Source organism: Castanea sativa, chromosome 2, assembly GCF_040712315.1.
Source record: "Castanea sativa cultivar Marrone di Chiusa Pesio chromosome 2, ASM4071231v1".
Taxonomy (NCBI): Eukaryota; Viridiplantae; Streptophyta; class Magnoliopsida; order Fagales; family Fagaceae; genus Castanea; species Castanea sativa.
The window spans coordinates 27,763,738-27,777,832 of NC_134014.1; the positions used below are offsets into that span (position 1 = coordinate 27,763,738).

Sequence of the window (14,095 nt, forward strand, 5' to 3'; positions counted from 1 at the left end):
ACAACAACAACAACCCATTTCCCATTTCAACAAATGAACTTTGAACCTTGTTTTCAAAAAACACAAAACATAAAAACACAAACAATACCACAAACTGATGTGGGTCAGGCCAGGAGAGCTTGGAGAAGCGCTTAATGGCAACAAGGCCATTATTTCGAAGCTTCCCTTTGTAAACCACATTGGGAGCTTTCTCTCCACTCTCAAAGACTATCAATTCACTACTGAACCCATTTGTCGCTGCTCTCAGCTCTGCCAGCTCGAACTCCTTGAATGCCGGCACGCCATCGTTTTGCTCCAATTCCTCCTCTCCTCCTCCACCATTTGCTTCAAATACATACACAACAACAATACACAAAACACTAATATTAAAAGTTAATAAAAAAAACTACAACACAACGGCCCTACACCCCCCATCAATATACATACATACATCGTTTTTTTGGATCGAAACCAGTTATTCAGTTAATGGACCACCAAAAAAGATAAAGGAAATATCTTGATTTGGTTCGTCTCTAGTGAGATCGCACCAGCAATTCTTTAACACTACTAATGCATTGCCGCAAGGCTAACATGGTATGTATCATTTTCCAGTGTTCCGTCACAATCACTGAATTAATTCAACAACAATAAGCTTAGTCCATGCATTTGGGTTTAGCTTTTGCTGATTTCCCTAAGTATAATTGTACTTAGAAAAGTGAAGCTTTATAAAACTGAGTATTGAAATTGACTAGCTGCTTAAATGGATACATTTTTATATGAAAGATATTTCTTTTAGTGAACAAACTTGGTAGGCCAGATCGTAATTATTTTCTGAAAAGATTAATCTGTCTCTTTGTAAAGGAGGTCCATATAATTCCATTCCAAGAACAATTTTTAAAATGATAAGATCAAAGTTTAATCAACTAGACAAGAATTTCATGAGGTTTCTCAACATAAATTAAGTTAATAGCAGACCTGGCTGTTCTTATAATCCCCAAATTTCATACTAAAACTTGAAAATAGCAGCACCACTTGATGGCTTTGAAGCAAAAACATAGAGGCCAATATCATTCTTGTTAATAGCCCCTTTGTCAATCCTTGATTGATAGAAGCGTTCCTGATACACGTAACAAATCACATTGTCAACAATTGCTTCGTCTAACTATACAGGGAGAAATTTCCATTTAGGACATAGAAGACTTACCTTCAAATTGAGGATAAACTGTGGAACAATGCTCTCTTTCACCAAAGCAACCGCACAACCACCCCATCCAGCTCCTGTAAGCCTTGCCCCAAGTGCACCATGTTCCCGACATGTATGTACAAGTTCTTCCAACTCCGGACAGCTAGTTACAACAAAAATAAGACAAAAGTAAATACAGCAAGATGCTGTGAAATAAAAGAGCATATTTCATAAAAGAATGATTAATGCAGATTGCAGAGTGCACAATAGGGGACAAAATCATCATCATAATAGTAGTAGATTAAATACAACATTTTTTAATGTAATAAAGATGCATGCTTTCAATCAAGTCCTGCAAAAGCAACAAAGACACATCGATCTCTCTCTAAGTAGAGAATGCCAACTGCCAAGAAGATGTTTGTGAAGAGCCTTTGTGGCATGCTCAAATTTTTTAAAGAAAAAAAAAAAAAGGAAAAATTGTCAACACCAAAAACATGTAATTGAGTACATATAAGCTGCAAATTTATATGAGAAATTATTCCAATTTTTTTACGAGGTTTTTTCACTAATGATGAGAAATAATTGGAAGTGTGTGCTTTCACATTCTAGAAGCTGGACTTGAACATTTATACCTACACTCATATAAAACACTACAGCTGTGATGGCTCTCATTCATAAGGTCACCAAGCTTCTTTAGCTTGTCCTCCTCACTGCAAGAATTAGTAGAAAATTAGAATTGAATAAACTTGAACTTCGTTTTTTTTTTTTTTTTAAGTTGAACTTGGATAATAGCATGAACAGGTTTTACATCATGTAATTTATTTAACATTGAAATTTAAAAGGACACAACAGAAAACAATAATGAAAAATAAAATCAGCCATAATTAAGTTGGGTATAATCCACATCACAGAGTTCTATTACCATCAGACCTTCAACCAATGACTAAATTATAATTCCCAAGTCCTAACCTAGTTCATAAGGGATCCAAATGCATATAAGAATATCCCAATTACAGAAATGACACGAACATATAATGCATAAACTATGGTGATTAAGTTTTATTCTGGACGCCAACTTACCACCTCCCTCCTTTTTGGGGCTTGGACCAGCCTCATAAAAGGATTAAGGCCATAAGTGACAACAAAGGCAGAGTTACATACAAAGGCCAAACAAGTAGCAGCATGCACATGCATGAAATCATAGAGTAGCAACAGAATGCCCCGCATTTCCAACTTCTAGTTTCACCACATCTCATAGTCTCTATCTGATAAACAATCAGCAATGTTCATCTCAACCAAAAGAAATGCATGCACATGTATAAGCATGCTAATAAAACTACTATCAATCAATTCATGTGACTCACCTTAAATCTGATGATACAGTGTCCTTAAAGGCATGTACCCGCTTGGCCTCAGAATAAACATGAGCGGCTCGCTGTTATATTTCAGAAAAATTGCAAAGTGAGCCAAATCTCGAAATGAAATTGCACTGATATTTTTAAATTTTGGTTCTAAATTTCTAAGATAATATTTATGATATGACCACTATTTTGAAAAATTATTCAGAAACACAGCTTAATACTTAGCTGCTGGTTCAGGACCTCGGGTACTTATATATATATATATATATATATTTTTTTTTTTTTTTTTTTTTTGGGGGGGTCTTCCCCTGAACAGGGTTAATACAAGCAAAGTATAATAGTTTTTTCAAATGAAATTTTAAATAATTTAGTTGAATCATGATAAGAGTTTAGCTTAGATCAAGGACTTGGGACAGTTAGAGTACTACCTTGAGATATATTGGAAGAGGGTGATCTTTGTTGGTATTAGAACTCTCATCTTCTATATCAATCTCTGAATACCTATTTCTAAGGTATGCCTGAGCCATGAATTCAATGTTGTGACCAAAACCAGCACTCCCAACAATCTGCATAGACCCCATTGTTGGAAGTGACAATGACATGTCCTCAACTTCATCCTCCCTCCTAATTTCCATGTTATTGGCCAGCAACCACAGTTAGCTTGCTAGAAGCTCAAACTATGTAATAGGGTTCAATCAAATTTGTAATGAAATGAATCAACTGTAAGAAATCAAAAGCTTGCCTAATATTGAGGAGGCAGGGTATAGGTTGGTGGGCCACATGCTTTCCATGCATAGTTTTAGGATTATGAAAGGCTTTGTTTTAGTTCCCACATGCTCTTGCAACCATTATGACTTGCCTAGAGAACATGCCAAGAACATGACTATTGACTATGAATAAGCTATCTTGTTGTGCTTATTAAGTAGGTTCTCACAAGTAAGAATTTTCCCCCAAGACAATGTGCACACAAAAAAGGAAATTCTCCAAGGAGCCTTAACCCTCCATGTGGCTTTCCAAGGGAAAGGCATAGGGGATGGTGAGGTCTCATAAAAAGATCACACAGTGAACCGCACTATTCTTTAGCTTCCATCTCATTTAATCTTCTCCCTCCCTAATGGGGAACATGAGAATCTAACAAATGGAGGAATGCAGCCACCCCATCAATCTCCCAATCATTAAAACTTCTCATGAAGCCCACAGCCCAACTCCTCCTTTCGCCCTCCTCCTGTCTCTCCAACAATGATTCCACAAAAGCATCCTATCCATGGCAATTTCAAACAGGACAAGAAACATCGTCAAAGGCTAATCCCTACACCACAATCAGGCCAGAATCAAATTTGACTATCGAGGCCCGCATCAAACCGAATGCATTGTAAAAAAAGAACTACCCTCATTCTAACACTCTTCCACAACCCACAACCATGAGCATCTCGAACAGGTTTCGAATACCACCAATTCCACTCCTCCCCATACTTCACAGTAACTACCCACCTCCACAGTCAGTTTTCCTCTAACCCAAACTGCCATAACCACTTACCCAACAAAGATTGATTGAAAGAAGTAGTAAGTTTCCAAATCCCCAACCCTCTGCTAGCCAAGGGAGTGCACATCCAACCAAATGATGTTTGAACTCTCCTAAACCATTCCACAAAAAATTCCTCTGTAACCTCTCTATTCTATTCACTACATTAGTGGGAATGGTCAATAAAGATGAATAATATCTAGGCAAGCTCGAAAGTGTACTCTTCAATAGCGTCAACCTTCTCCCTTTTGATAAATACAAAAAGTATCTTCCTTCATATTCACATTGATGAACACAAAACATCTCAATATTACAAAAAAGAAAAAAGAGTTTAGGAACTAAAAAAACTGAATTACAATGTGTAAAAAACAAGCATGAGACCAATCAAACAAGGTACAAATCAACAAGGATTTCAATTGATCTAGAGTTCTCTCAATGTCCTTGAACATACGGCTATTCCCTTCCTATCCACATCAAACATAACAAAGTAAGATTTCGAACATTCAAATAGTGTTTCCCAGCAATCCCTCCATCCAAATAATAGGTCAACTACTGTCTACAGCATTACCCACTAAGCCACAAACATCTTAAAAACTTCACTCCACAAACATCCAAAAACTTCCTCAAACTATGGTGAGCCTTTTCATTTTTTTATAATTAAAAAGAAAGGGCTCAACTCAAGTACACAAGGAGTACAATGTGTTTCAATGCAAAGATTTTTTTTTATTATTTTTTATAATTTGATAGTTTGAGGAGGGGGATTTGAAACCTGGATGTCTCCTTCAGAAACACCAGAGGTGCCAATTAATTGAACCACAAGGCACTTGGCAATGATTTTTTAGATGTTTTTTGACTTTATTCATTAAGGTTAAAGTTTTTTTTTTCCCCTTTTTGTGGTGGGATTTGGCTATCTCTACTGGTAATTAATTGATTAGAATCCTATACCTTCTTCCATCAGCAGAAGTATGCTCTATCCAATCTGTTGAGGCCTCTCTAGTGGAGCTTGGCTGGACACTTGTTGCCTGAAAATTTTGATAAGTGTGTACATGTCAAGAATCCAAATAAATAGCACTTCAGACAGCAAAGAAGCAAAAACAATTTGACCATGATGCTGAAAAACTCAGCAACTCTGTTAAAAGGAGAAAAAGAAAGACACCTTACTGATGCAACAGAAGTGGGAACCGAAGGTTGTTCATCACTGTGCTGCACAGATGTAACAGGGGCAGTGCTCTGGCTTTCAGATGGTAAATTAAGTTGTCTCGAAGAAGAAATACTGGGTGGATGCATTTGAGATGTAGACTGATACTGGGTGGGGGCATTAAAATTTATATGTAGTTGACCATAAGAAGATGGTGCAAACTGCATAAATGTAATTATATAGATTCAAGGCCCAAAGAATTGGAATAAATTATAAAATTCAGAAATAAGAATACTTTGAAATCTTACAGTATATGACGGAGTGAGAGGTCTTTCTGGGCCACCTAATCCAGGTGAATAGTTATTGGGATTTTGAGCATTAAGCTGAGGAATTGGTTTTTCAGATGCAATATGCATGTTTGGCTGAGCAACTGGCAATGGAATTGCCTGTGATGGCAGTGTAGCATGACCTGGCTGACCAGCTCTTGGGGGTAACTGCGGCATTGGCTGAGAGAATTGGGGTTGCAAAGTTTGATGAGGAGGCAATCCAACATTCATAAGCAGAACACCTCTGCCAACAGGATAAAAATGTTGAGAAGGCACAGGATTGAATTACTGGGGTTGCTGAGCTGGAACCACCTGTCGGAACTGCAGCAAAAAAAAAATCATTTAAAAAGATTTTATTTTGATTCATGTTAATAATATATATGGGTGATACAAACTCAGCTAGAAAGGATGCATTACTTGAGAAGACATGGGTGGAACAAAACTCCGGGGAGGTTCCATCGAACCAATTATTGGAGGCTGAAGAGGCTTTGCCAACAAAAAGAAAAATTAATTAGCAAAAGAAAGAAAAAACCAATAGATCAATTTTATCAATAAAAACCCCCCATCTTTTGGTCACTATGGTAACAGATCCTAACTAAGAAAAGCTTCCGTGCATGGGCTTTTATCCCTTGAAACCAACCTTTTTTTATGAAAAAAAAAATTGGCTTTCAAGGGATATAAGCTCATGAGCCTGGAAAACCAACCTTTTAAAACACATGAGCCTGGAGACATAAATTTATAAGGGAGGCCCAGTTGATGTTTCCTTCAGAATTTAAGTTACTCTAAGGTATAAAAGCCTTATGGTATAAATGCTTTATATTGAAATAAAAGAAAATACTCTCTAGAACTAACTGTTTCATAAGACATAAACACTACAAGAAACAGTTCTCTGGGCACACTACCTGTACACTTGAAAATCGAGGATTATTGGCCATTAAGCAAAGTCACGAGCCTTTAGAAAGCAAAAACAACTGCAGAACCAACAATCACCATAAACACCTTAGAATTGTCCAAGATATAGCATACTAAGATTGAAGTTTCAAATTAGCATGTAGTGTAACACGAAAATGGAAAAATATGAATTTTGCCAAACATTAGGTTTATCTTTGCTGAAGTCAGATCAATGTGGACAGAACCTCAATTTGTTTATAGAGTCACTCAACAAATTTATAGAGATTAAGATATCCTATTAAAGCATTAACAACTTTAAAAATGTACTCGAAAGGACCTATTTGTAGTTATTTCCATGCAATTTTTAGGAGCATAAGGGAAGAAGATGATGCCTCAAAAAAGTTATGAGAGTGAGGGAACCATTATACCTTTTGTGGGAGAAAAGGTTCTCTTCTACCTAAAAGGATGTCAAAATTCAGGAATTATTCCTCTTGTTTGGAGAATCAACTTGTGGAACTTCCTTTCATCTCCTCATGGCACAGGCTACCCTAAACTAGCCAAAAGAAATTAACAATCATTCCTACACTGCTCATTACATGTGGCTACATGTAGAAATACTAGGAAACATAATGACAAAATGAGCCACAGTAGCATTTCAACATCTTTACATTTTTCTGTGTATATTGAAAATTAAAAGAAGGAAAATAATAATATATAGACATAAGGTTATAAGGAGAACATAAAAATCAATATATCACTATAAACACTAGCATAATGATTAATCTAAAACAAAACCATATTCAGCATCAATAGCCAACAAGAAGCTGGCAATCTCCCGAAACAAAATAATAGTTTCTCTGACATTTTCTTTTAAAATTCTGTAAATACACTTCTCCCTCAAAGAATTGCATATATGTAAAAGTAGAGATCTAAAACCAGAGAAGTGTCCCAAAAAAAAAAAAAAGTGATAGAGATCTATTTCTCCTACCTATTGAACAGTACAAGTAAAGAAACTGCAAAAATGTGGAAAGAGAATTAATTAATTTCTCTTTCTAGTTGAGATCTCCACACAAAATCTATCAAGGTTACTTGTTCTGGATAGGATTGGATTTGCTTGGTGGTGCCTTTCGTAGGCTTGTCTCAACAGATTTCTTGGCATCTTCTATGGCTTCATCCAACTTGGTTGAATTTGCAGAAAAGGAGCTGACTAAAACTAGCAGTCTCCTTGGCTGATTTCTGTCTCTCGGACAAATTTTCAAATCATACTGGAGTGACAGTAAAGAACACATGAGAATAAGCAAGCAAAATAAGGCAAAGAGAGTAAACAAAGCTCTCTTGCTGCTTCTCATGTTGGAATTTGGTTGGAAAGAAAATGAAATAGACATGGTAGACGATGAAATTTGGTGCTAAGAATTTGCAGATCTCATTTCAAGATAGATGGCGGTTCATGCTTCTATCATACAGGTTGTACTTAAGCCTAAGAGTCAGAAAGTATACATGTTACTTAACAGTAACTATATTTTCTTTTGAGAGCCTGCATGGTACTTAAATACTCTTACACATTAAAGGGTATCAGGTGTTTGGGTTCATCTCAAGTGTTGCAGATAACTAACCAAGGTAATTGGCAGATAATTTAGTATCATTATTTGGCTTATTCTGTCTGGGGTTAAAGAATAAACCCTGTTTCATTCAGCTCACAAGTAAGTGGAGTAAGAAAACTGCCAGATATTTATCTAGAAGACTGGCTAAGACAGAACAATTAAGTGGGTGGTAACAAGATTAAACTAAGCCAATCAGGTGTGTAAAAAAGACAAATGCATGTGAGGTCTACCACATATACTTGATTGAACATTCGAAGTTGTTTGGACCCTAATTTGACCTGCTTAGGCCTTGGTAACATCTTTCACTTGAGTTTACTGATTCCTTAAGAATTTCCTCCTTTGTTTTCTAGGAGGATAGAATTCTCTAAGTGTAAATTAAAATATTATCAAAGAATCAAAATGAAGCTCCTAGGTTCAAATATATTAAAGTACTGAAAAATGAAGCTCCTAGGTTCAAATATATCAAAGAATCAAAATGAAGCTCAGTGTTCAAATGAGCATTGCAACTTACCTGGCCACAACTACTAAATAAGGCAGCAAGCCGCTCTTCAGTGACCTAAATTGACGTAATAAAAGGATTTATTAAAGTTATTATTCAAAAATTAGAACAAAATAAAAAGCATGTGGCAAAAATGAATTAAAAAGCAGCCAAGCTTGGAATTAATTTTACTGTAACTCATTGCCTCACATTATCCACATCCACATCCACATCCACCACATTTCAGGTATTGCTTCTTTTTCAAGATTCACCAATTTTGCGTTTTTTAACCCTTATGTAATGTTTGGGCGCGGGGGGAGGAGGCTGTGGTGCATCATCCTTAGGCTCATCATCGTGCTGCAAAGACATTAGATGCATACAATCAATATTCGGTGTAATGATAAGAATAAAGTGAAACACAATATATATCATTACATTGTTGGTAATGTTATCATACCATAGAGCTGCCTTTGTGTCCTATTTTGTGTCCACCAGTCCCACAAGTGGGTGCTCTTCTAGTACGTTGTGGTCTACCTCGTGGGGGTGAGGGCTGCTGAGGGGGATGCTCGTCCGGTACATCAGTGTCAATCCCAACCGGAGGTCCTAAAGGGTCGGATGAGGATGAGGTAGGTGGGTAATGATGCTCTGTATAGCTAGGAGTGGGGATCATTGTCATGGGCAAAGTGGGTGCATTGGAGCTGGTGGGTGGGTATGAGGGTGTCTCAGGGTGCGTAGGAGGGGTCATATGAAAATCAAAACCAAGATCAAAACTGGGCTGCGAAGGTGGGGTGGGTGAAGGGACCTCGAGCTGAGGAGATGCATCTGGGATGGGTGGAGGAACCTCAGGTGGAGGAGATGCGTGTGGGATGGGTGCAGGTACCTCGGGACTAGTTACAACCCGAGGGGTTGTTGCACGCCGACCACGGCCCCTACCTGCACTTGTGCTTGGGCTTGCTGTAGCAGGCCGACCACGGCCCCTAACTGCACTTGTGCTTGGGCTTGCAGTAGCACCTTGACCACGGGTCGATGTACTTCGGGGTGCTGCGTTTGTGCTTGGGGTTGCAGTAGCTGTTGACTCAGTCTCATGCCCATTGTTTGCCTGCCCATTTGCTGCAAGACCACCACCAAGCCCAGTCACATTATTTAGGACACGTCGGACATGGTTGTGTGCTCGGCTGCCTTCAGGAAGTATCTCCAACAGTGCTAAATGGCTTTCAATCTAAAACGGACAAAGAACCAGTACAATCAGATTTGATCTACTCAAATACTTAACTAAGAACAAAAAGTGTTATTAGAATACTATATGTAATAGAAAGTCATTTTAATTGGAGGTCAGTCAAATCAAACCAGATTTGCTGAAAAAAGAAATCAATTGATTCTACGTTCCTACATGTACTGAAGAAAAAACAAAGTAGGCAATAAAATCTAATTAGAACACATTACCATTATATCTAATTTAGCGCTATTGTGGTCGACATACTTTCAAGTGACCTGACAGTACCAGCGGTAATAATCATGATTGCGAGGCATCTCACCACTCTGAGGAGGTGCATGGCAAAGTCGTTGTTGTCTCGTATCCCATGTAAGGATATACGGTCCATGCTCCTCCCTCCAATTCTTTTCAACCTTCCCACGCAAGTCTATTCTATGTAGTCTATCATCGTACACAACATGGTCGGGCCGCTCTTGCGCCAACCCAAACTGTCGAAGGACACGATCTGGGTGGTGTGTCTCTACTATGCAAAAACACACAAGTGGCACCCTTGCCGTCCACGTATCCCTCCCTGCAACGCAGAAGTCAGGAAGGTGGCCGAAGTCTGCCTCATATGGCTGCCATATAATCTACAATAGAAACAAAAAACAATTATCATAACATCTTAAAATGTGAAACAAAGGAGAATACATAGATAAAGGGAAAAACAAAAATTAAAATAGAAGATATGTTAAAGCAATGATTTCAACATATTCTTAAGGAAAATTAACATAACTTCCACATAAATTTTGTATATTATTACCTGGTCCGGCTGCATTCTAACTAATTGCTCACGATAATGGATCAACGCCGTGCCGGATGGCCTACTCTTCGGGCTTGGCACCCGCACCCACCTACAGTTACGATCCAATAACATAAGATATTACCACTTACTTACTAAGAATAGTACATTGCATAACACACTAAATATCTGGAAAATACTTACTTAAATGCAAGTGGAGCTTTTGGCCATGGGCCATAATCGCATCCAGGTGGAGGCTCTATCCTCGGGCACAAGAATGGCAACCTTGCCCATGCCCAATACTGGACCAATTGCAACGCCCCACCAATCTGCGATGCCTCTTTATCACTTGCCCGGCACAACTCCCTATACAACCATGCCAGGCAACCACTACCCCAACTATACTTTGGCGGATCATGAAGGTTCCGCAGGAACTCCAAGAACATCAGATGCACCCTATCTCCCGACTTGTCCATGAAAATCTTATCCCCTAGTAGCGCTAAAATATAGCACCGGGCATACTGATGTACTTGCTCCTCCGTTGCATCATGAGGCAGTGGCTCTGCAATGCGCTCAACAAGGCGACTAATGAGAATTCTTTGCCCCACCAAAGTTTTGTTGTCATTCTCCGGAACGCCAAAACCAAGCAACTCCACGCACAGTTGCCTCCAATTCCCATCCACCACAGTAGTCGGCCCAACCAAGACCTCACCGTCTATAGGAAGTCCAAAAATGACCTCCACATCTTCTAGGGTGATTGACATCTCACCATGTGGAAGATGGAACGTATGAGTCTCCGGCCGCCATCGCTCAACTAGGGCCGATATTAGGCAATGATCTATCTCTCTGGAAGGGACCCTAAACAATCCTTCTAACCCCACCAACTTGATAATATCAATCACCCGATTATCTTGCATCGTTATCTTTGCCATCTCCTTAGCGCGACCACGGCATGTAAGTGAGCCCGAGTCCTGTAAAATGGATAAAAATTATAGCGGTCGTTAGAATTAGATATACAACTTTCAAAGAACTTGCTAAAAGTCAAAGACAACGTAAAAATTAAAGCAGTTGTTAAAACTAGATATTTCACCTCGCCATTCCAAATGTCCTCTGATCGATGATTTCGTTGTCGCGTCAACAATGAAGGATCTTCTGGACCAGGGTGCACAATCTTTGGCTCCTCATCGATCCCAGGCTCCATACTACAAAGAGTGCAACAATATTCCACAGAATTAAGTCTTCATAAATAACTCTAATGCCCACAAACAATTATATTAAGCCTAGTGAAATTGTTAAAATACATAATTATTTAATTTCTTAAAAGGGCTGTTAAAGTTCAAGTATGCGCGCACACACACACGTGTATATGTATGTATGTATATAACAAGTCTAAAACTAACAATTTAAACACATTAGATTGCATTCCACCTGTAGATTTTGGGCATATAGCTAAAAAATGGAGGCTCTTACTCTTCCTACTGAAACTATGAAATATAGTAACTGAACTCCAATTTTCCTAGGCTCAGATTCTTGAGCTTCTACATAACCATGAATGCAGCCAAGGGTTGCTGGAACCAATCTAAAACAGATTATGAGAAGATAAAACAGGTTGAAATGACATGAGCCCTAAATGGGATATAGTATTCTTAATCAGCAATAGACTGCCTTACATTAGCTGTAGACCTGGTTTTTATAGTTCTATATTCTCCTAACAAATACCTACTAGTTTCAAGATTCTCTAGAGACCTATCAAACAAAAAAAAAAAAGATTCTCTAGAGACAACTAACTCAATAATACCAACTAGTCAAAAGTGAGATCAGACTTGTCAACTGACTTAAATTCAGCACAAACTTAAAATAAAGGCTAAAATGCAAATTGCACCCTCTAAGTTTGACTAAAATTCATTTTAGTCTTCTAACTTTACTTTTGTTCAATTGAATCATTTTAAGTTTCAAATTTAGTCCTTTCATCCAATTTTGTTAAAAATTTAGAGAACTCAATTGAACAAAAATAAAGTTAGAAGATTGAAACGAACTTCAGTTAAACTTAGAAGGTGCATTTTGCATTTTAGCCTAAAATAAACGACTTAATAACATAACAGACCCCTAAATCAAAAGTAAATAGTAAACTACCCAGAAATATTGAAGAGCCATTTTAAGCATGAAATTTAAATCATAGCTGCTGGCTGCATCAATTATCCACAAACAATACAACAATTCAACAATCAATCAAAAAGAGTTATCAAAACAAAAATGTTGCTGAATGTTTTTCAAAAAAATGTATGTTAGTGGTCAAAAGGGTCCACGAAGTGCTTCTTAAAAAACAGATTATATGCAAGCACCCATAAATGAGTGAAATTTGCGCAAGGGCAAACCATTGAAGCTAAGAAATGATGCAAGAAAATAACACGTATTAGTCTCCACTACACTTGGCTGCCATGGGGACCAATTGTAGACAACTTCCTTTTATGTAGCAGGTATTCCAACATACAGCTTTCTTTTATGATGCTTTCGAAGATTGGGGAACCGTTTAAAGGGCGCACCTGAAAATAAATGGTGAAGATTATATAGAATGGCTGCCGGCTGCTAAAAGCAGATTCCTCTTAATCTTGTCCAAAAGAGATCCTTCTCCAAGCATTGGTTGGGAGGATTGTGTTTAATAAAATAAGCATTTTATAAAAACTCCTATACTTTAGTGGTTTGTAGTCAAAGGTTAGCTACAAAAGCCAGGACTTTTTGGTTGAAAAAAGTGTGTTGTATTGAATCTGGTGCATTATATGCCAGAAAAAATGATGTTGGTGGAAAGCCTTAAAATCAGAGGTCAATCAATTAAGAGAGGTTGTATGTTTAGACTTGACCCAAATTTATGATTTTATTCTCTGAATGGTGGATGGAGAGATTGTACGTTTTAAAATTTAAATTTAGGGTGAAAAATATCAACTTTGAGGCCAAAAACTTGCAGACAAATTTCAAAGGAAACAACTGTAGGACTTCTTTGAAAAGCAGCTATTTTTGGGGTTTTGGAGGAGCTTGGGTGAGGAAATTGGCCTCGTTTCCTAAGGCTTCTCCATAGGTGTAAAAGGTTTTTTTTTTTTTTTTTTTTTAATAAAAAAGAAGAAGTTATCTGCACGCTGTTTTGTAACCCACAGGCATTTCGGCAGTTTGCTGATTTTGTGATGCAGCTTGACTTTTTAGGCAGATTTTGTTAATCAGCCTTGGGTTGCTTCTGAAAGCAGCTGAAGCTTTTTCCAAAAAGCTGTAGCTCTGAGAAAGCTCAAGCCCTCCTAAGTCCTAACCCCTTAATGGCAGGAAATGTTTATAAAAATATATTGGATTCAGGGTTCTAAAAGATTAACATAAAGGGTAAAGTTTGAGCTTACAATAAAGTAAGAAAACCCAAGTTTAAGGAAAAAGAAAGTCTGAACAGATTTAAGAGTTTTATATATGGGAATTTTAAGGGTTGATGGGGTTTAAAATTGGTTTCAGGGTGCCAAGGAAAAAGAAGAAGAAGAAGAATTACAAATCCTTAAAATCAAAATAATTTAAGTTTCAGATCATGAGGGTAAGAAAAAAAATGAAAATGATAAGTGATAACTAAAAGTTACCCATAAAGATTAAATAT

General features: G+C 37.7%; 1 protein-coding gene across 1 annotated transcript; it reads right to left on the reverse strand.

The window, feature by feature from the left end:
• Window positions 1-843: 843 nt before the first annotated feature.
• LOC142625146 (uncharacterized) lies at window positions 844-11,674 on the reverse strand. Its single transcript, XM_075798845.1, has 17 exons — window positions 11,564-11,674; window positions 10,678-11,444; window positions 10,495-10,585; window positions 9,971-10,321; window positions 9,512-9,698; window positions 8,937-9,412; window positions 8,771-8,836; window positions 8,513-8,557; window positions 7,490-7,665; window positions 5,492-5,753; window positions 5,207-5,404; window positions 4,991-5,067; window positions 2,952-3,147; window positions 2,527-2,597; window positions 1,795-1,872; window positions 1,184-1,325; window positions 844-1,096 (listed from the first exon to the last, which is right to left on the reverse strand). The coding sequence occupies exons 1-17, from the start codon at window positions 11,672-11,674 to the stop codon at window positions 986-988; spliced, it is 3,405 nt and encodes a 1,134-aa protein (XP_075654960.1). The 3' UTR covers window positions 844-985.
• Window positions 11,675-14,095: the final 2,421 nt, after the last annotated feature.

Coding starts and splice junctions, on each gene's coding strand:
- LOC142625146 (XM_075798845.1), bottom strand. CDS start 11,674: ATGGAGCCTGGGATCGATGAGGAGCCAAAGATTGTGCACCCTGGTCCA. Junction 10,586..10,677: donor AAAGCTCCACTTGCATTTAA/GTAAGTATTTTC, acceptor TCGTAACTGTAG/GTGGGTGCGGGTGCCAAGCC. Junction 1,326..1,794: donor AGTGTTTTATATGAGTGTAG/GTATAAATGTTC, acceptor TGTTGTAACTAG/CTGTCCGGAGTTGGAAGAAC.